This window comes from Channa argus, chromosome 7, assembly GCF_033026475.1.
Source record: "Channa argus isolate prfri chromosome 7, Channa argus male v1.0, whole genome shotgun sequence".
Taxonomy (NCBI): Eukaryota; Metazoa; Chordata; class Actinopteri; order Anabantiformes; family Channidae; genus Channa; species Channa argus.
The window spans coordinates 6,602,621-6,623,647 of NC_090203.1; the positions used below are offsets into that span (position 1 = coordinate 6,602,621).

Sequence of the window (21,027 nt, forward strand, 5' to 3'; positions counted from 1 at the left end):
TCAAAATCAGTAAATAATTCAATTCATAAAACTAAACTGAATATTTTAAAGGACTCGAATAATATTTTAATTGGTGCAACTAAAATCACTTTTCCAGGGGAAACAACAACATCAGCAAGTATCTGAGACAACACATGACAATGGGTGAGTCACTCGCATGCTGTCGCAGTTTCCTCAAAGGCTCCAACTGCCACAGTAAATGCGCTCATTCCCTACACGAGGTGTCCTAACACAATTTCTGTAATGTGAGAAAACGATAAAGGTTGCACAAAGTAAAATACAGATTAATGATTGACATTCGTGTCTAACTATGATTTATTGCTGTGTGGTAATAAATAATTGTCAACATTGCGAAGCAAAGACCAAAAACTTTTAGATTTAAACAAGCGACTGCTCAGAATTGTTTACACTAGAGTAGACTGGTGGCCCAACAATTTGCTGAAATCCCCTCCAAATATAATAAACTTATTATATTTGTTGTATATAACTGCAGGAATTATATATATTAAAATGGGTCACTTTCATATTTCACAAAATATCTTGTAAAAGTTCCTTCACGTGTCTTGTGACTCATCGGTGCGGATTTGATTTACAAGATCAAACAACACTGAGTAATCACAGTCAGGGACAAAGACTTTAACTATGTGAACTATGGACCCACTGAAATGTTGTTTGAATTGCTGCCTAAGTCATGCCACTCCACCTTTATACACCTTAAGATACAACAAACAACTTTCATGCATGAGTGCAATGATCAGTAGCTGTGAGGGAAAGTGACAGATCATAAAATCATTCTTTAAGGTAAGTATTCTCCTGTGCATGATCGTATTTGTGCAGAATTCCTTGATATTTTTTCGTGGTGTCTATTGTAGAGTCTCTGTAAACTGTACTCAAAGTTTTTGTCTGCTCTTCAAACGGCGTGTGTAATATTTACTTTATTCCTCTTGGCAGTGTAGCCCCATTTTCAGAAGTCATGAACTCAGCCCAGCAGCTGCTCCGGTCTCAGAGAGACTTGCTGCTGAATTGGACTTGTGATCACCCAGCACCCTTGCTGCGTTGGCTGCGTGATGCTGAGGTGCTTTCTTCTGTCCAGTACCTATCTCTGCTGGACAGGTCACCTTCCAATGCTGTGGCCCAAGCTCTAGAGACAGTGTGTGCCAATGAGGAGAGCAGCCAAAAGTTCCTGGTGGTGCTGAGAGAGGTGCAGGATTATTACTGCAGAGAGCTGCAGGTTTGGGCTGAGAAACACTACAACAATGGTCCTATCACTAAACCAGTGGTTGCACCTGTAAAAAATGAAGGTGAGGTTGCTTTGATAAAAAGATATTGACTGTAGATTCTTATCCTTTATATAAAGTGGTGCATTTAGAGTAAAAATAAAGGTTAATATTAAATAAAATGTTGCTTTAGTGCACAGTAAAGGACCGCAAGTAAAGACAGTTACATTTATGGCCTGAGTAACTGAAGTATAAGATCATAAACAGGGCACAATTAACTGTGATGACTTTGCCAGTTGACTTTGAAGTTAGCAATGTGGCTCTAAGAATAACAACGTCTGTAAAAGTGGATTTATGGTTGCTGTGAAAGGTGTCACAAACTCTCATACACCCAACAATTTCATCATCCTGGCCAGAATGAGGGCAGCCTCCTGTGAGCTGCTGTAGTATCATCCACAGTACCGACTGGAAAGAGTTGGAAAAGAGTCAGAAAGTAACAACATGAATGGAACGGGGCTCGTGAGCAGTATGAAATTATTGATTGTTGCAACCGAAACGAACCCTGCCTGCAGGAGAGCTCATGCATGATCTTCTGCAGCAAGGATGTATTGGCCCTAAGTTGGTGGGTGCACCATGTTAACTTAAACCATAACTGAAATATCTCAACAGCTATTAGATAGTCATGAAGTTAGTGCAAAGCATCAATGTACCTACAAAAAGTACAGCATGGTGGCTTCTGTCAAGTAAAAAAAAACAATACATGGAATGTGAACAACATGAATTTAAACCATATAATATCACTTATGTTATGTCAACAGACAAGAAGTCTAAAGGCCCTTTTGGCAAACTCTTCAAAGGAAAGAACAGGGGATTTACCCCAACTGCTATCACTCCAACTCCTAAAGGTAAAGGTATATAGTTACAGTTTGAAACAAAAACAAAATTTTACAATACCATTTTATCTATACAGTAATTTATTTCTAGTGATACATAATAGCAACATATATATATCATTTATCAATGCAGCTACTAACTCATGGAATTTTTTTTCATGATTTGTTTTATTCAAGTCAAATAATCTTACAATCTGTTCGATGTGCAGGTAGCCGGGAACTGAAACCCAGCAGGAGTGTAAAGTCGGCCAACATCAGAGGTGTGTCAGTATTGGTGAAGGACAAGTCTAACTATGTATTTTAAACAAAACAGAAGAACAATTCAATTTGAAACATTTTTACAGTGTATCTATATTTTTCCTGTCCACTGTTGCAGTTCCCATCTCTGCCCATAAAACAACCCTACTGAAACGCACCGAGCAAATGAAGTGTTACTCAGAAGGTGGAGGGGTGGCTTCAAACTCAGCTTCTCACATCGAGGTCCGCTACACTGACCTTTTCGTGACAGAAGATCATGACCTAACTGACAACAACCAACATGAGTACTTTGATCTGGCGAGCAGACGGGCTCGCATTTACGTCCATCAGGCTTGCCAGCGCATTCGCCCGTGCCATCTGCTAAGCTCACTAGGAACATCAGAAAGGCCCCTGAAAAGGGTTAAAGTGAAAGGTATCGCTGGCATCGGAAAGAGTGTAGCAGTACAGAGGCTGGTCTATGAGTGGGCAATCGGGAAAAGCATGCGTGAATTCACCTGCGTTTTTGACCTCCGCTTCAGAGAACTTAATCTGGTTAATGCACCACTGACCTTATTGGAGCTGCTTGGCGAGCGGTTCCGGTACCTGTACGAAGTTTTACCTGATCTTTTCAGCACACCAAGCTCTTTGCTCTTCATCTTAGATGGATTAGATGAGTTCAAATTCCCCTTGGACTGGAACAGTCCTGGCAAAAACATTGATGTGGATTCAAAGGTGCCAGTTTCAGAGTTGATGGTGGCTTTAATCAAAGGGAGCCTCCTGCCAGAGGCATCAGTCATTCTTACTACGAGACCATCTACTGAAGCTCCCAAACGTTTCTTCCAGAGATGCTGTGTAGTGCTGGGCTTTGAGGAGGATCAGGTGAAGGAATACACCACCAAGTTCTACAAAGACATTGAAGTCGCTGAAAAAGTCTACGATTACATCTTGAACAATGACAACCTTTTTGTGCTGTCTTTCATTCCTCTTTACTGCTACATCATCTGTACTGCTATGGCTGAGTTCTTCTCTACCGGGACTCAAGGTGTTGATGACTCAAAGTCTCTAGAATTGAACCCACCCAAAACGGTCAGTGAGGTTTACTTCTGCTATCTGTTTACGGCGGTCAAGCATCATGCATTAAAGGGACATGCAGAAAGAAGCACTCCTAGATCCGAAGTTCTCTCGCTAGCTAAGCTACAACTGACCAACTTGGGCAAATTGGCATATGAAAACCTTCTGCAGAAAAAAATCATGTTTGATCGAAGAGATTTGGAGAAATATGGTGTTACACCAGCTGATGTTCAGAGTACCTTTCTTTTTCAAATCCTGCAGCCTCTCAAAGAGGAAACAGTGGAGATGTTTTCTTTTTTCCACTTGACAGTCCAAGAACACCTGGCCGCCCTCTACTGTGCAATCAACCTCTTTAGCAATGAGGACATAATCCAAGCTCTGAACTTCTGGTGCTTTGGGGTAAATCCACCATCTTCTACTGCTGCACCCTTGAAAAACTCAGGCTGCAACACGGACAAGTTGGAGAGTCTCCAGATGTTCACACGCTTCTTCATGGGAATGTTACGAGCACGGTTGGCAGGTCAGTTAGACGGCCTCGTTTTTTCCCCAGCGGAGCAAGAAGATGGCATTACCACCAGGTTGGGTTTCTGGTTCCAGGAACAGTTTAAGAGCAGGAAGATGGAAAACCTGACAGCCCTAAATCTCCTCCACTGCCTCATGGAGTTCCACATGAAGGACACTACCAGCATCGCAGCACCAGAGATCAAGAAACTCAATCTGTTTAAAATGAAGCTGAGTGTTGTGGACTGTGCAGCAATACATTATGTGCTGAAGTTCTCCCCACACAAGCTGCAGGAGCTTAACTTGGGTTACTCCAACATTGGAAACAGAGGACTGAACAGACTGGGGCCAATCCTGCATCGCTGTGAATCTCTCTAGTGAGTACATGATTTTATATTGAACTGTAAAATAGATCAGATATAGCATTTGAATAACAGACAATGGGTTTGAATTTCTAGTTGTGTAGAGTTTGCACCTTGCATCTGTTTGCCTGTCTTACATGTACCGCATGTTCTGTCTAATGCATGCATGACTCCAATAGCAATTTAAAATCGAATGTTTTTCTTGTTCTCTTACAGTTTGAGATACAACTGTCTGGACAGGCAAGCAGCAGTTTTAGAATCTGCAATTCTGAAATCAAATGAGTGCCAAGTGAAGAAGCTGTTGTAAGTCATTACAGTGTATTTATTACATCCACCACTTTTGAAAACATGTGTTAAGGTCTGAGCATTTTAAGCAAAAGTGTAAGAGTAGTGAAATTGTCTGCTGGTGGTCCGTTGGATCACGCTGAAACTCCACTGTGCTCCATCAGTCTCACTTGTAGGTGTATATTGTCTCCACAACTGCTGTAAAAACCTATATGTTACTACACGGGAAATTCTAAGGTTATTCTTTAAGTGATTTTTCAGCCTTTAAGATCTACATATATCTCAACCCCTCTGGCTTCAAACACTTGAAAAACGTTTTACTTTATGTATTTTACTGAAACATGATTCTATTCATCTTTACAGCATGTGTGGCAATAACCTGGGTCCAGAGGGTGTTTTGGAGCTGTGGAATGCTTTGGAGCACAACAGCACGGTGGAGGAACTCTATCTGGATATCACCGGCATCACAGAGAGAGGAACACAAAACATTGTCAACTGCCTTAGCAAAAACACATCTCTGAAGGCACTGACGTAAGATTAAAATACACCGACTTCTGCTCAGTATTAGTGTCGGAAACACTGTGTTCGTGTCTTATCGGAACGCACAATAATCATTTTTACCTGGTCATTTCCTTCTTTATCAGCATTGTTGGGAATGACATTGGAGAGGTGGGAAGGACGAGGCTGAAGGAGCTAGAGAAACGTCGACCGGGACTTCGGATTATCGCAAACTTTGTGGATGACACTGGATTACTTCAGGCCTACTTGGACTGGGTGGAGGAGATCCAAGTTGACAAAGACCAGATGGACTCGGTTAAGAATGTAGACGCCCTACAGTCTGTGCTGAAGGGACTTCAGATTGCAGGAGAGCAGGCAGAGAAAGGAGAGAATGCAGAAAAAGCCAGTGAGCTCCGGACAAAGATTGTGGCATTGCTGAAGTCTTCTAAAGATGTGACTGGAGGAAGATGACCACAAGTTATTTTAAGTCGTGTGTGTGTGTGAACATCAAAGCCACCTTAGACATTTGGGTTTGGGGCAAAAAATGAATACGAGATGAAAGTTTGGAATTTGTGCTTTTATTACTTGGTGTTTCTATCTTTTATTGACAAATGTATATTCTTATGTTTTGCAGCAGATTTCCAGAAAGCTTTTGGAACATGGGATGGACAGCTTGCATGTGAAAGTGATTGCTCAAGCAATAAATTGCTCTAAATTACTACTTTTAGTTTAGCTTTTGGTTTTGCCTCTAAATACTGTATTTGTGTCAAAAAGCATAAATCAATAATGAAAACCACACTCTGTTACTGAGAGAAAACATTTTAATTCCAAACATTTCTTTATAGCGCTGCCCATTCATGTTTCCTTTTTGACTTTTTTGCTTGCTTTGTACGTCACTTGTAAGTCGCTTTGGATAAAAGCATCTGTCAAATGTCTAAATGTGACTAAATGATTAAATGTTTGTACATCTTAGGAAAGTAGAAAAAAAAATCACAGACATTGGATAAACATTGGATGTAGCAAACCTAACACGTATCCTTCAAATTTCCATAAAGAATGAAATTAATAAAATAGAACCGATACATGCATCTGTCACATATTTTAGTCTTGATATATATTCAGTCAGAGTAAAACACTGTAGAGTTGACTCTGTAGCTACTGCGCATCCTTCTCCTGATGTATTTTTAATACTAAACATCAAAAGTATAAAGGTCTATAAAATCAAATGATGATGCTGATGAGGATAGTTTTTTAAATAAAGTTTTTAACTTGATCACAGCTAACAACTGTGTAGCTCTTTGGTAATAATGTCAACATCTCTGGTCTGAACATCACAGCATTCATCTCCAGCATTTGGGTGAGAAAATCTCCTGTACTGCCACCTACAACAAGCCAGATGGCAGCACTGTGTCATCTGTCAGCACAAGCTTAGCAGCTTCTTTCTCATGTGAGTTTAACATCTTGACCAATTTTAACCACGTGACCTGTTTGAATTAGAGCTGAAAGTAAAAGTTGATTAACAGATTAGTCATTCATATCCAGTATGTCTGCAATGTGGATAATCAATTAATCATTAGTATTTTTTTTGTTACAAGTAGTAAAAATTCTGATTCTAACTCTCGTTAAAAGCATCTACGAGGCCTATCAATGCGTAACCTTGATATATTTTTTCTTTTATTTTGGTGAGATTTTCAGCTTGAGCTTCAAATTTCTGACAATAACATTTTAGTTCAGTAGAAGAGTGGAACCAGTCTAATCTGGCATATAAAATTAATTTAGTAATTTTAGTAATACAATAAATCAATCCTGGATTTGCCATAAATGATCCAATCACAAAAGTGGCTAACTTTTTGTGACAGCTGCTGTTTTCACTTACACCCCCATTTCATTACTGCTCTGAAATATTCATGAATCCTGTTTTGAGCTATTTTGCTCCTGATTATAGGACACTGTCCCTTCTTAAAACTTACCCATATGTATATTGCAGTTGAGACCTACAGGGTTTTTATCGCTGAAATGCTGAATTACAGATACACACCAATATATTTCTCTTGGCAATAACCTGAAATAAGGGCACTTAAATGCTGTTGTAATTCATTAGGCAATATGATTTTTTTTTCAATGAAATGCAGTCTGACTCAACTTAACGATCAGTATCAACTTTTCTAGTCACCATGATAACTTTTCATTTACTTTTACTTTTTTTAATTTTACTATCAGTGTCTGGGTCACAGCTCTAAATGAGCAAGTGTCCGCTATATCTGACTCACTGAGTCCTTAAACAGTCTCCGTGCCATTGTCCCTGCCCTCAAGGAAATATTCACTAGGTTCATTCCCTTGCTGCTTTTGAGCTCCTCTACTTATCCCACTACATCTTGCTTTTGTAATAAAAAGGATTTTGCTTTCATCCTCCTGTTCTCAGTGTTTCGGGTACTCATTTCTCACCTCAATCTGGCCTTTTATGGACCCATCAGACATGAGAAATCGGAAAGTCGAATTTGAGGGGGCAATCTCACAACATGATGATCTTCAAGCAGACATCCAATCATTACCATAACAACTCAGCCATTTATCTCTTTGTCCATCCCGCTCTTCAGCTCCTTCCCCTTCTTCTACACCTGAACCTAAGATCAGCCCCCTTGAACGCTATTCTGGTAATCCAGTTAGCTGCAGACATTTCCTTATCCAGTGCAAATTAATATTTGAGTTGCAGCCTTCTCCCATTCCCCACTGAGCGTGACAAAGTAACATCACCTCTTTGCTCTCGGGGCAAGCTCAGTTGTGGGGTGGAGAGGAGGCAGAGAAATGCACATTTCACTCCATTTCTCTCCTTCCTTGGACTCATCATCTCGGCAGGCAGCACTGAAATGGATACAGCCAAGGGGGATGTAGTCCAGAAGTGGCCCACTGTTGGAAACCGTAAGCAGTTTCAACGCTTCCTCAGTTTTGCAAACTTTTACAGATATGTAATTCGGGGCTATAGCTATATTGCTGCTCCTCTGCATGCACTCACTTCTATCATGTTCATCAGGTTAACACAGACTCTCGTGGCTGATGAGGTCTTCATTCTCTTAAAAACCTGTTTCAGTCCTGTCCCCATTCTAACTCTTCCTGATTCCTAACGTCAAAACTGATTAACTGTTAAAACTGATTCTGCAGAAACCGATTCTGTGTCACATTTTTGTGGATATCAGGGAGTGGTTGTTACATCAGAGCTTAAGTTTATTTTTCTGATCATAAAAAGTCACATAGTTTGCACACTTGTCTATTCCATAAAGTGTCATTTTAGCATCAGTGCATCAGCGCACCAACGTGCCAAATGAAAAATGTGCCTGTTAGTGTGAAAGCTTAAGCCTAAATGAATTCATTCATGCATTCATTATCTGTAACCGCTTATCTTGTTTTGTTTGCTGGGGGCCAGCTGTCATAGGGCGAGACACCCACAGACAGACAACCAATCACACTCACACTCACACCTATGTGCAATTTTTTAGATCCACCAATTAACCTAACATGCATGTTTTTGGACTGTGGGAGGAAACCGGAAGCTCCAGAGAGGCCACGGGGCATGAACCCGCAGCCTTCGAGCTGTGAGGCAGCAGGGCTAACCTCTCCTCTACTGTGCCTCCCCCTTACATTAATTAATTCCTATGAAATTTAGTTTCGGTTGCTTAATTTCTTTATTCAGTGAACTAACAAATAAACAGCAGAAAAAAACTAAGATAAGTCAAAAATGCTCTACTGTGCTTTACAGGGCACAGAACTCTCGTCATAACCTTTCTAAGAGAACCCGGGTGAGTTCAGCGCAGTTACTATCAACCAGGAAAAAAAAAAAGCAGGAAAATTAGCTCCTATGAATTTAGATCATTAAAACAAGGATTACAGTCTAACACGACACATGCAAATGTGCATGCGGCTTTATCACCAGACTTGATGTAAATGAGTCATTGTTAACATAGATTCATGTGCTTTTCCTGCTAGAACAAGTTAAAGTGTTTACTATCTAAAGCTAAAGGGTAAAAGTGATGTTTCCATTAGTCTGCTTATGGTAGGTATACACTTTGATGGATCCTGTCACTCTCACTGTGTTTTATACCTGTACATTAGACAAAGTGAGGTATTGTACATGTATGTAATGTGCTAGATTAGAAAAAGCAAAAGAACCTCCCTTTGAGCCTTTCTGATATGTCAGGCTGACTTATTTAAAATAGCTCATGAAGTTTCCTGTGTGAGAATGATGTGAGGGGGTGCAGATGGGGTTTTCAGGTGGCTTTGAGCACAGTAACACACCAGTGGGTTGTTACAGACACAATCACACAGCACCTCATATGATATAAGGTAAGACTTGTTGTCCATATTAGTCAAATAAAATTATAAAATAGAAAGACACATTCTCTAGTTTTTCACAAGTTGCAAAATTGCATGACTTTCTAATATGACCATGATCTCTGATAAATAAACCTAATAGTAATAATGATAATGAGGCATTATCTTGTAACACAATGGGAAAATGTGCTGAGATGATGAGAGACAAAATTGTCATAATCTAATATAATCTAACACTTTGTTTCAGTGGCCGTGTTACAGAAGGATCAAATGGTGATTTCCTGAATGGTTTACAGCCATTACTTTCTTCATGGGGACTCCTTATCGGATTAGACTGCTAAGCTTGTCCAACGGTAGTATTCACCTTTATTTTTGGCTATGTCACTGAGTATCATGTTAGAATTGTACACAAAGTATATATAAGTAAATGTTTGTGATATTGTCACCTTTAAGGAAATGGTACCAAAACGAAGGGAAGAAATAATAGATAGGTTCAAACATCCATAATTATTAAACCTAAACAAAAGAATAAAATTAATTGCAACATTTCATAACCTGACGTATTGAAAACTTTTCTTAAATTGAGAATGTAACACCTTTTTATTAGCATTATTTACAACGTAACCTGAGAAAAGGGGCCATATAGGCAAAAAATTACAATGGCCTACTTTATGTTTGTCATTCAAAATAGTATTTTACACCAATATTTTATTTTACTTAGTTTTTTGAAGAATCGACTTTTATTTGTGTATTTTTTTAGTGGTATAGCAAATAGCTGTAAATATTCCAGGAAACATAGTTTGTGGTTTTCATAGTTAACATCTTTCTATGCATCGGCAATTCAGTTTGTCCAGCACCTATTTAATTTTCACTATTTTTACCAGAAATTGTGAAAACAAAACAAAAAAACAACAACCACAACTAACACACCATTTCTTAATGTTTTAATAGTCATAATCATTGCAGCTCTCCAGCACGTGGGAAGCTGGATCATCAAGATACCCAAAAAAATCACCGCCGTAGAGGGGAGCTGTGTTGTAGTACCATGTCATACGAAACCTCATTTCTGGGTCAAATGGTACCAGTACCATAGAACAGGTTATCCTGTGGTGTATGACAGACTTTATCCGAATAGGATCACATACGGGTTCCGCGGACGCACCTCAGTACTGGGTAAAGCTGAAGACGGAAACTGCACGCTGAGGATTGATGATATGAGGCCAGCTGACAACAACATAAAAGTGTATCCGTGGATCAACCCAGACTCTAATGCAAATCAAAGGTTTTATGATCAGACTGTAACTATTGTCCTTGGTAAGTATCTGTAATGTTACATTTGATTTAATATAGGGCTGGGCGATATACAAAAAAAGGAAGTCTCACAATACTTTTTTTGCATGTCAGTTGATATTTCATATTATGACAATGTAATTCAAGTCATTAGACTTTTCTGAAAGAACCAATATTTAACTCTCCCTTAGACTCTTCCAACATGCATAACTTGGCATTCCACCAAACTTACTGTGTTTGCAGGCTCATGCAAATTTTTACCATTGGGAAAAATTATTTTGATATAAGACAGATGATACAATGTGGCAGTATACAGTAAAACATCTATTTTGCACTTGCAAGCAGAATTGAAAACAAGATCATCTTAGATCAGATTATTATTGAGCTTTAAGTCACAGGTGAATTGGCAGATTAACACAAACAGGGATATGATCCAGGAAACATCAGTGCAGACAAGTTTTATGCACTGAAGCCTGTTTAACATATGCTTAGCTGTTTAAACAGAAGAATACATTCACAATCACCTAAATTTAATCGGATATAATTTAGAAACTAAAAGCCTTTTCACCGTGTTTCCTCTGCTCAGCGGGGGGGCAACATCCAACGATACATAATTGTGTTCAAACGTATAAATTCTAAAAACACTTTTCCAAAGCTGTAATTTCTTTAATACAATCAATCTTGTTTCTAAATATAAATTTACAAATGATAAGTTGATTCTGTGCCTTTTTTTTATTTTAGAGAGAAAAACTCCTATAATCTCAATTCAAGGGCCAATAGCTGCTGGGGAGATCTTCCAGGCTAACTGCAGTGTAAACTACTCCTGCCCTTTCTCGGTTCCATCACTTCACTGGAGTATCAGTACAGTTCTGAAGAACTCCACCTTAATTGTTTTCAATGAGGAAGTGGCCCAGTGGTTGTTCACAAATACACTGTACGTGCTAGGAACGTATGAAATGCATAACACCAAAATATGGTGCTCTGCACAGTTCACAAGCGTCGTCACTAAAAGTCAGCAAATAACACTCAGCATTTTATGTAAGTGTCTGTTTAAAATGCAGTAAGTGACAGATGCAAATTTATTTGTCAGAAATGTTACTAGTGGACTATCTTGTTATTTTACTGTGTGTGATCATTGCCTATATCCATAGATAAACCTGTGGCTGTGAACCTGAAAGGGGGCGAGGAACCGGTGACGGAGGGCAGCAGCATCACCACAGAGTGTGCTGCTAATGCTAACCCACAACCACACATGTACTTGTGGCTCAGACGACATAAGGATCAAATCAACAGAATAAATTCAACTGAGAGCAAAATGGTCTTCAGCAACATTACACGGGACACTTCTGTGTCCTGCATTGCTCACAATGACATTGGGGTTGGACAGTCGGACTGGTTGGATCTGGATGTTCAATGTAAAAAAGTCTTACAAATATAATCTTAATATAATCAGGAATGTTGTGTTACACATTCACACCAACATCCTGCTCAGTATTTCTCAGTAGCACAGGATTATTTAAAGCTCAGTATTATTTTTCACACGCAGCAGTTCATAGTTTGTTGGTGGTTGCCTAAAGGCATGTGATGTGCTGTTAAACACGTAACCCTGAGGCATGACGAAAGGTTTTCTTGATAAGTGAAAGAATCATTTTTTATCTAAAACATCAAGATCACATGACATGATTTGGCATAAACATCAGGTTGATTTTTCTACCAGCTCAATATAAGCAGTAAAGATCCTCCACTGCTCAAAATATTATACAAATGAGTATCTGCATTTCCATGAGCAAAGAGCCACTTTGTGTGGTGAGGAAGATCATGTAAGATTATTACGAGGAAGAACTTAATTCTAGGAAACACCAAACCGCAGTCAATGTAACGGACCGTATTACAAAATCAAACACGAAAAGGAAACACATGAAACTCATTGCCTGTTTGTGCGCAGTGGTGGGAAATTATGTACATTTACTTGCTGCATTGTGTTCAGTAATTTATTTCTACTATTTTTTTATTTATAAGCTTATGTGAGAGGTAGTAATGTGCTAAACAAAAAAGGGAAAATTTAAATAGCAGAATAAGATGGAAACCTGTGTACCTTTGTATTTCCATTTTATGCTAAACTTAGTTTGTTGGGTTTTTTATTCCCCAAATAATCCAGAGCTTGTTGCAGAGACGTGGTCTGATGTGGTCTTTTTCTTAATTTTCTTTAACACCTGGGTTCTTATCTACTGCAAGCGTTGACCTTTAGTCACAGTAAGAGATTTAAAACCAACTGACTAACTTTCACTTTAAGTGGCTTACTCCATTTGGGCTCTCAGTGTGGCCATTAGAGCTAGTATCACATGATTGTCCCAAAATTCAGGGCAGTGGAACTTTGCCCTCTTCTGCTTCAACATTGTGCCCTCAAAGTAGAACCCGCCTCACAAACATACGATTTTAATAATTAAGTTATTGTTATTGCTATTTCTCTCAACATCCTACACACACAATGACAACGTACTTAGCGCCTGTGTACAACTGTAACATTTAATCCAAATTAAGTGCCATAATATGGATGTGGGACAGATCATAGAATTGTAATACAGCTAAAATTGACAGTAAGAAAAATGCCCTGCTTTTAGATTGACGACAATCTATCTTTAATTGTCGATGGCTCATAGATAAAAAACATTCTTGTTCCATCTTAGATGCACCAGCCATTCTACCTGAGTCATCATGCAGCCTTACAGAAGAACGTTTGAGTTGTTTCTGCCGTGCCCAGGCCTCCCCTAATGCCTCCATATACTGGACCATTGATGGAAATCTCACTCTTAACTTCTCCTTTGGCGTTGTTTCTACAAATGAAAAAAATGTCGTTTCTGAAGAACTGCACGGGCCAGCAAAAACTCAGACTAATGTGTCTTGCACAGCCTGGAATTCATTAGGCAGTGACACGACACTTCTGATTATCAGCAACTCGCCAAGAACATGTAAGTTTGTTATGCACTTGTTTTATGTGTGTGCGCATGTGTATCATCTTTATTAATATTTCAATGAAACTGTGTATCATCTTCTATTGTTTGCAGCTTATTATCTTAAGTGGATGTCTGCTTTATTGGTCCTGGTAACTGCTTTGCTGTTTGGATGTACAATGTTGATTTACATAAAATATCCCACAAACAGGTTGGTACAATAGACTTTGCTCCTTCCTAAGAATATGGTTGTATTGTGATGCTTAAGCTTTTTATTGTCATTATAAATAGCCACAGACAATCATCGGACATTGTGCTATATAACTATAACAATAGCCTCTCAAGGTATGCAAATAGAATATTAGTCCTAATGTCTAACCAGAATTCATTTTAAACTTGGTTGACTTAAAAACATATTTTTGTATCATGTCAAGGCCACAAAGCTGCCCTCCTCAAAGGTAAAGCACAACTGTTTGATTCAGCACTTACTGTTCTGTGTTATCGATGTGATAATATCAGGAAATTCCTGTGACATAGCAAACAGTTAAATAGCTTTTTGTCAATATTGGTTGTGCAGACGCTGGAATAAAATAAAAATTACCTAAGTTAAAAGACGTAGTATGAAAGTGGCTCCATGCTAATTCCGCAGTCTCTTTCTTCCCAATAGATCACAAGATAAAAACCCACAATTAAGCCCTGGTAAGGCACAGAGAAACCCTGAGGAGGACAGACTCTCCTGTGTTTATGAAAATGATTGCATCGAGGAATTACGTAGGCCAGCGAGAGCTCAACAGTGCGAGAATAGAGCAACAGCCTCCCAAAGAGAAGCTGAAACAATGGTACGGTGATGATAAAAATTACTCAGTCGTTCAAAACAAACCAGCTTTCATTGTAATAATATAACCTGAGAAAATAGATGGATTGGACTAGGAGCTGGAATATACCTTGAAAAATACTGTAGAACCACATTCTCCAAATACGGGAGGTGTTTGCACTTAGTGCTATGGATTGTTTTATCTACATATTGCATCGATTGCGAGTCTCACACTGGAGGGTAACTTTTCTTCTTTTCCTTTCGGGTGTTCCCTTTCAGGGAATCATGTGCCTCCGTCTAACCCTGTCCTCTGCATCCTCTTCTCTCACACCAACTAACTTCATGTCCTCTCTCTCTACATCCATAAATCTCCTCTTTGGTCTTCTTCTAGACCTCCTGCCTCGCAGCTCCAACCTCAGCATCCTTCCTCTGAACATGTCCAAACCAACTCAATCTGGCCTCTCTGACTTTATCTCCAAAACTTCTAACATGAGCTGTACCTCTGATGTCCTCATTCCTGATCCTGTCCATCCTCGTCACTCCCAAAGAGAACCTCAACATCTTAAGCTCTGCTACCTCCAGTATCCACTGATGCTCTTTTATAACATGCCTGATATTTTTGATTGGGCGTTGAAGTCATAATTTGCGTGTTTAATTTGGCATGTGTTTTACCTCAGATGCCCTTCCTGACAAAAACCTCTGCATTTATCGGAACGTGTGACTGACACAAGAGGACACTGGCTTCTGCCCCTTGTCGTTGTATTACTGGATGGTATTTTTTTGCTCTTGTTTAATTACAAACTTTTAATTATAAACCTTGACTTCACACAGGGTGTGTATGGCAACATACAGTGCTTATTCTGAGGACATCTGCTCTTACATAGTAAGTTCTAAATGCACAACTTCCCTCTTAACAGTTTCATCACACTGAGGTCATCACAGTGAGATGACTTTAGACAAAAAAAAAACAAATTAATAATACTAAATGACATACAGTCAATTAGGGACAGTAACCAAACATAGCGACAACACAAATGAGTCTAGTTCCATTTCTTGTTGCAGTCTTTAATGATGCTAATATAAATAGCACTGACAAGAAACCAATAGTCAAGCGGTTCAGTACAAGAGTACTGGTAATTCTCTAGTCATTGTAAAAATCGTATGTTGGACATGAGAATTAGAACAGTATGTCTTAAATTGATAGACAAATAATCTGTTTCTGTGATATTGACTTACTCTGAGAAAAGCTGTGATAAATGTACATTAAAGAAATGCAAGCTCATGAAATCCAAAGCATAAACATGTTTAGAGTTTATTCTAGTAGAGATCTTGGGGGAGGAGGTTTTTCATTTACATACTGAATGCAATGTGCAAGTCAATATAAGCTGCAGTTTTGCATTCTGGTTAATATTTACCCAATGATGGTATCTCATTGCTCAGTAAGAAAATGCCTTGAGCAAGGTTTCACTCAGGGTTTAGAATGACTCAGTTTCCGGCATGTCTCATTTTATATCAAGCTCATCTTTGAACTCACAACTTATAACCTGGTCTTTGATGAGAGGAAGGAAAGGGGGACTACACAGACCTTTAGCTGTTTTCTTGAGCTTTAAGACATTTACATCTTAGACATTTGCTTTTGGGTAAGTAAAAGTGATTAACTCATCAAAACCTGCAGATACGTTTTGCTTTTGAAATTTCAAAACATTTGTTTTTTCAGAGCTGGCTTTACCTATTCTGATATGAAATAGAACAGTTCTCAAATATGCTGATTAGACATTTTTTAAAAATCCAATATCTTTGGCCAGATACATGTATAGAATATACGCACAGGTTTATAAGAATTGGTGATGTAATGAAAGATATAACTGCACCCAATTAAATAACATGGTTGTTTATAGCGATAGATGAACTATTACTTACTAATGTCCGTTGATATCTGAGTGATGTGAAAGTTCAGACTGCGCTTTTGGTGGAGGGGCCACCTTTAGGATGATGTAAATGTCTTGCAGCTTTTGCATTTACTTGTAATCTTAGTTCATAAGGTATAAGAAATAAGAAATATTCGTTTTCACTGACTTATCAAGTCATACATCAGTTTGTCACTGGTACAAAAAAATATGTCTGCACTATAAATATTATCAGTTTTACCAGGTGCCCTCTCCTGTCTCTCTTACTCACGTTTTTTTGTTTTTGTTTGTGTGTGTGTGTTTACTGCTTTTGGTTTAGGATCAACATGGAACAGCGAGCTTATTCTCATGTACTGTATATAGACTTCACTGACTTATCAAGTATATCAGTTTATCACTGCTAAAAAAAGTCTGCACTATAAATATTGTAACTTTTAACAGGTGCCATTTCCTGCCTCTCTTACTCTCTTACTTACATTTTTGTCTCTTTCTTTACTTCCCTTGGTTTAGAGTCATCATGGACCTGGTTGTAAACAGCAAGGTCATTCTCTCGGTTTACATCATCTCCTTCCTGATAGGTCTGCCAGCCAACCTCCTGGCTCTCTGTGCCTTCAGTGTCAAGATCCACTCAAAGCCAGTGCCGATCGACATCCTGCTACTCAATCTGATTGTCTCTGACCTGCTCTTCTTAATCATTCTCCCTCTCAAGATGCATGAGGCGGCATCTGATATGAAATGGAACTTGCCCAACTTTCTGTGCTCCATCACCTCTTTTATCTTCTTCTCTACAATCTACACGAGCTCCTTGCTGCTGATGGCCGTCAGCGTGCTGCGCTACATTGGTGTGGCTTATCCTGTCACCTATCATCACCTGCACAAACCTACGTATGCAATAGTGATCAGTGCTGTTATTTGGATAATCTCATCGGTACACTGCAGCATCACTTTCATTGTGCAGCTTCACCCATCTCTGGCCAACAAAAACTCAACTTATTGCTATGAGAGCTTCACAGAGAACCAGCTGAAGGTTCTCCTCCCTGTACGTTTAGAGTTGTTCTCAGTTCTCTGCCTGGTACCTCTTTTAATTTGTGTGTACTGCTACGTGAGCTGCATCTGGATACTGTACAGCCGTCCCAGGATATCCCGAATGCAGAAGCAGAAAGCCATCGGCATGGCCCTCGGGACTCTAGCTGTATTTCTCATTTGTGTGTTACCATACAACATCTCTCATGTAGTGGGTTACATCAAGGGTAGGAGCCCAGAATGGAGATACTACACTTTGTTGCTTAGCACCTTCAACACCTGTATCGACCCCATAATTTTCTACTTTTCTTCTTCCTCCTTCCAGTGCAGTAGTGAAAAGTTCATTTTCAGGAAGCGTGCTGGCAATGTTTCACCAGTAGAAATGCAGGGCACAAGCACTAGTTAAGTATAAAAAGTGCTTTCTTTTATGTGCATATCAAGCTTGTTAGTATTCCCTTTTACTGGTGGTATTAAAGTTCTGGTCAATATAATAGTCTTACTAAGACTGTTCCTCTCAGTAACTTTATGATCAGTGCTCATGTCAAACACTTTAACTAGCATAGTTTTATACAGTATGAAAGGCACTGTCACAGCTGAGTTTGACATTTCTCTAGTGGTCATAAAGCAGATCGTGTAAGTGTGTGCTATATCTGACTCACTGAGGTCATAAAACACTCATTTGAAAGACTAAGAACTAACCAAATTCACGTATTATACGAAATATGTCTGATGATGTAGCGTAGTGACAAATAGACTAAGTTACTTCATGGTGTGTTTAACATGACCCGAGGTAACATTTTACAAAACTGCATTCTTTATTAGTACGTACACACTTTTATCAGACTTATTTGAAAGACTTATTTAAAAAAGCATTCGATCCAATTACCTTGAAAAACACAAGTAAACTGGAATAGCTATTGTATTTTGCACTTATAGTATAGTACAAGTTTAAATTTAGTTTACACAACTAACACTGCACAATACTTGAAACTTTTATTTAGATGTTCTCATAACTCAGTATAACTATTTCAAACAATAAAATCAGTTCAAGTTAAATGTACCGTGTAGCAGAATCCAAACAACACACATATTTAAGTTTTGCCAACTACTGTGACATTTCCTGCATCTTTAAATGACTGAGGTGAAGTTACATGAGCAGTAATTTGATTTACTTTTAAAAACCATCCAAACAAACTGCCTCAAATAAAGGCAATTGTTCCTTGTGTAACTGTAATATTTTAAACAGCTGTAATTCATGGCTTCCCATTTAGTTTCCATTGTTTTCAGTCTGTACATATCCAGTGCTCAGATTTGTCCCACCATAGTGCAACTGCCAGCAGAGGATGCTCCAAGGGCAGAAAGAGATTGGTGGTCAGTTGCAGTGGGTTGATGAATTGTACTATGATGCTTTGACCCTGTTAATACCTGCCTACAAGGTTTTCCAGCAGAGGTACTTGTATGAATTACTGCCTCTTACTGGTGTAGTAGTGCCATTGTCTCATTTGTTGCTACTGTGCTTGATTGTTTTAAGTTAACTTCGCTTAAAAACAATAAGTGAGTTTGTTCACCCTGCAATAAACTAACTTGATGAAAACTAGTAAGACGTTTATTCTGTTATTAACTGAGAGAAGTTGACTAAATAACATAAGTTAAGATAGTTATTGGATTTTATAGTAAAGTGTTTCAGGCCGAGTGACGTTACCAATCTGGACACCCAAAGTGGTTAGTTTACTATTACTAGAAACCCCATTGGATCCATACTATAAGTTCCCAAGACGTCTAAGTCATCTCTCTGCCCTCGGGTGCAGCCCGGATATTGAGAACAGTGGATTGGGAGTGGCCATCCACCACCTGTGCCTCCTTTGAGAGTGTTTAACCGAGCCTGATCAGAGTGGGAGGTTTGGCTGCTTACCAACTTGTCCCAAGGCAGAAGACCTGTCTGAGTATGCCATTGATCTATACACTGTAGCAGCAGACAGCAGCAGGAATTAGCCATAGCATTTATGACATGTTTTGTCAAGAGAACAATGTACATTTGAATAAATGCAAGCTCATGAAATGCAAACCTAAAAATCATATTTAGAATTTTTTCCAGCAGAGATCTTATGGGAGGTTTTGCATTTACATACTGAATTCAATATACAGGTCAACATGAGCTACAGTTTTGCATTTGGTATTTCACTGCCCAGTAAAAATCACCTAGAGCAATGTCATCATAACTTGCTCTTTTTCATTTGTCTCATTTTATTTCAAGTTCAGTTTTGAACTCACATATTATTAACTGGTTGTCTTTGATGAAAGGAAGGAAAGACAGACTACACAGGACTATAGCTGTTTTATTGAATCTTTGGAAATTGCTGGGTAAGTAAAAATGATCAGTTAATCAAACCCTGCAGATTGTTTTTGTTACTGAAATTCCACATTTGTATTTTCAGAGCTGGCTGGTACAAAAAAATATGTGTGCACTAAAAGTATTGTCACTTTTACCAGCTGCCCTCTCCTGTTTCTCTTACTTGTGTTTTTTTGTTTGTTTGTTTGTTATTTTTGGTTTAGGGTCAACATGGAACAAATTGTAAAGAGCAAGGTCATTCTCTCGGTTTACATCATCTCCTTCCTGATAGGTCTTCCACTCAACCTCCTGGCTCTCTGTGCCTTCAGTGTCAAGATCCACTCAAAGCCAGTGCTGATCGACATCCTGCTACTTAGTCTGACTGTCTCTGACCTGCTCTGCTTAATCATTCTTCCGCTCAAAATGCATGAGGCAGCATCTGATATGAAATGGAACTTGCCCAACTTTCTGTGCTCCATAACCTCTTTTATTTTCTTCTCTACAATCTACTCGAGTTCCTTGCTGCTGATGGCCGTCAGCGTGCTGCGCTACATTGGTGTGGCTCAACCTGTCACCTATCATCACCTGCAAAAACCTAAGTATGCAATAGTGATCAGCACTGTTATTTGGATAATGTCATCAGTACACTGCAGCATCACTTTCATTGTGCAGCTTCTACCATCTCTGGCCAACAAAAACTCAACTTATTGCTATGAGCACTTCACAGAGAAGCAGCTGGAGATTCTCCTCTCTGTACGTTTAAAGGTTTTCTTCGTTCTCTGCCTGGTACCTCTTCTAATTTGTGTGTACTGCTATGTGAGCTGCATCTGGATACTGTACAGCCGTCCCAGGATATCCCGAAAGCAGAAGCAGAAAGCTATTGGCATGGCCCTCGGGACTTTAGCAGTTTTTCTCATTTGCGTGTTACCATACAACATCTCTAATGTAGTGAGTTACGTACGAGCCCAGAATCGAGATACTACACTTTGTTGCTTAGCACCTTCAACACCTGCATAGACCCCATAATCCCCTACTTTTCTTTTTCCTCCTTCCAGTACAGTAGTGAAAAGTCCATTTTCAGGGAGCGTGCTGGCAAAGTTTCACCATTAGAAATGCAGGGCACAGGCACCAGTTAAGTATAAAACATGCTTTCATTTATGTGCATATGAGGTATAGTACACTTCCTATTTAGTTTATACAACAAAATAAACAGTGTCCTTTAATCTCAGTATGTAGTACTCATTCTGACTATTTCAAAATATGAAATAGTTTCAAGTTAAATATACCATGTAACATGTTCCAAACAACACACATATTTAAGTT

General features: G+C 39.0%; 2 protein-coding genes and 1 pseudogene across 5 annotated transcripts; all 3 read left to right on the plus strand.

Annotated features, from left to right (window-relative positions):
- Positions 1-84: 84 nt before the first annotated feature.
- On the plus strand, positions 85-7,424 carry LOC137130906 (NLR family CARD domain-containing protein 3-like). 2 transcript variants are annotated; one of them, XM_067511578.1, is made up of 8 exons: positions 85-801; positions 952-1,301; positions 2,036-2,122; positions 2,320-2,370; positions 2,487-4,296; positions 4,498-4,584; positions 4,930-5,097; positions 5,211-7,424. In XM_067511578.1, the coding sequence occupies exons 2-8, from the start codon at positions 974-976 to the stop codon at positions 5,533-5,535; spliced, it is 2,856 nt and encodes a 951-aa protein (XP_067367679.1). In that variant the 5' UTR covers positions 85-801; positions 952-973; the 3' UTR covers positions 5,536-7,424. The 2 variants fall into 2 exon arrangements, with proteins under 2 accessions (XP_067367679.1, XP_067367680.1); XM_067511579.1 differs by having other exon boundaries at positions 957-1,301.
- A 1,896-nt stretch (positions 7,425-9,320) lies between these two features.
- On the plus strand, positions 9,321-18,975 carry LOC137131047 (free fatty acid receptor 3-like). Of its 3 annotated transcripts, XM_067511832.1 has the most exons (10): positions 9,321-9,402; positions 9,638-9,743; positions 10,342-10,704; positions 11,422-11,718; positions 11,832-12,095; positions 13,368-13,649; positions 13,746-13,842; positions 14,299-14,470; positions 15,277-15,328; positions 16,863-16,999. In XM_067511832.1, the coding sequence occupies exons 2-9, from the start codon at positions 9,701-9,703 to the stop codon at positions 15,307-15,309; spliced, it is 1,551 nt and encodes a 516-aa protein (XP_067367933.1). In that variant the 5' UTR covers positions 9,321-9,402; positions 9,638-9,700; the 3' UTR covers positions 15,310-15,328; positions 16,863-16,999. The 3 variants fall into 3 exon arrangements, with proteins under 3 accessions (XP_067367933.1, XP_067367935.1, XP_067367934.1); XM_067511834.1 differs by lacking the exons at positions 9,321-9,402; positions 9,638-9,743; positions 10,342-10,704; ... (2 more) ...; positions 13,368-13,649; positions 13,746-13,842 and having other exon boundaries at positions 13,932-14,470; positions 16,863-18,975; XM_067511833.1 differs by lacking the exons at positions 9,321-9,402; positions 9,638-9,743; positions 10,342-10,704; ... (4 more) ...; positions 14,299-14,470; positions 15,277-15,328 and adding an exon at positions 15,898-16,085 and having other exon boundaries at positions 16,863-18,975.
- A 960-nt stretch (positions 18,976-19,935) lies between these two features.
- On the plus strand, positions 19,936-20,840 carry LOC137130195 (free fatty acid receptor 3-like; annotated as a pseudogene).
- Positions 20,841-21,027: the final 187 nt, after the last annotated feature.

Coding starts and splice junctions, on each gene's coding strand:
- LOC137130906 (XM_067511578.1), top strand. CDS start 974: ATGAACTCAGCCCAGCAGCTGCTCCGGTCTCAGAGAGACTTGCTGCTG. Junction 1,302..2,035: donor TGCACCTGTAAAAAATGAAG/GTGAGGTTGCTT, acceptor TTATGTCAACAG/ACAAGAAGTCTAAAGGCCCT. Junction 4,297..4,497: donor CATCGCTGTGAATCTCTCTA/GTGAGTACATGA, acceptor GTTCTCTTACAG/TTTGAGATACAACTGTCTGG.
- LOC137131047 (XM_067511832.1), top strand. CDS start 9,701: ATGGGGACTCCTTATCGGATTAGACTGCTAAGCTTGTCCAACG. Junction 11,719..11,831: donor AATAACACTCAGCATTTTAT/GTAAGTGTCTGT, acceptor CTATATCCATAG/ATAAACCTGTGGCTGTGAAC. Junction 12,096..13,367: donor GTTGGATCTGGATGTTCAAT/GTAAAAAAGTCT, acceptor GTTCCATCTTAG/ATGCACCAGCCATTCTACCT.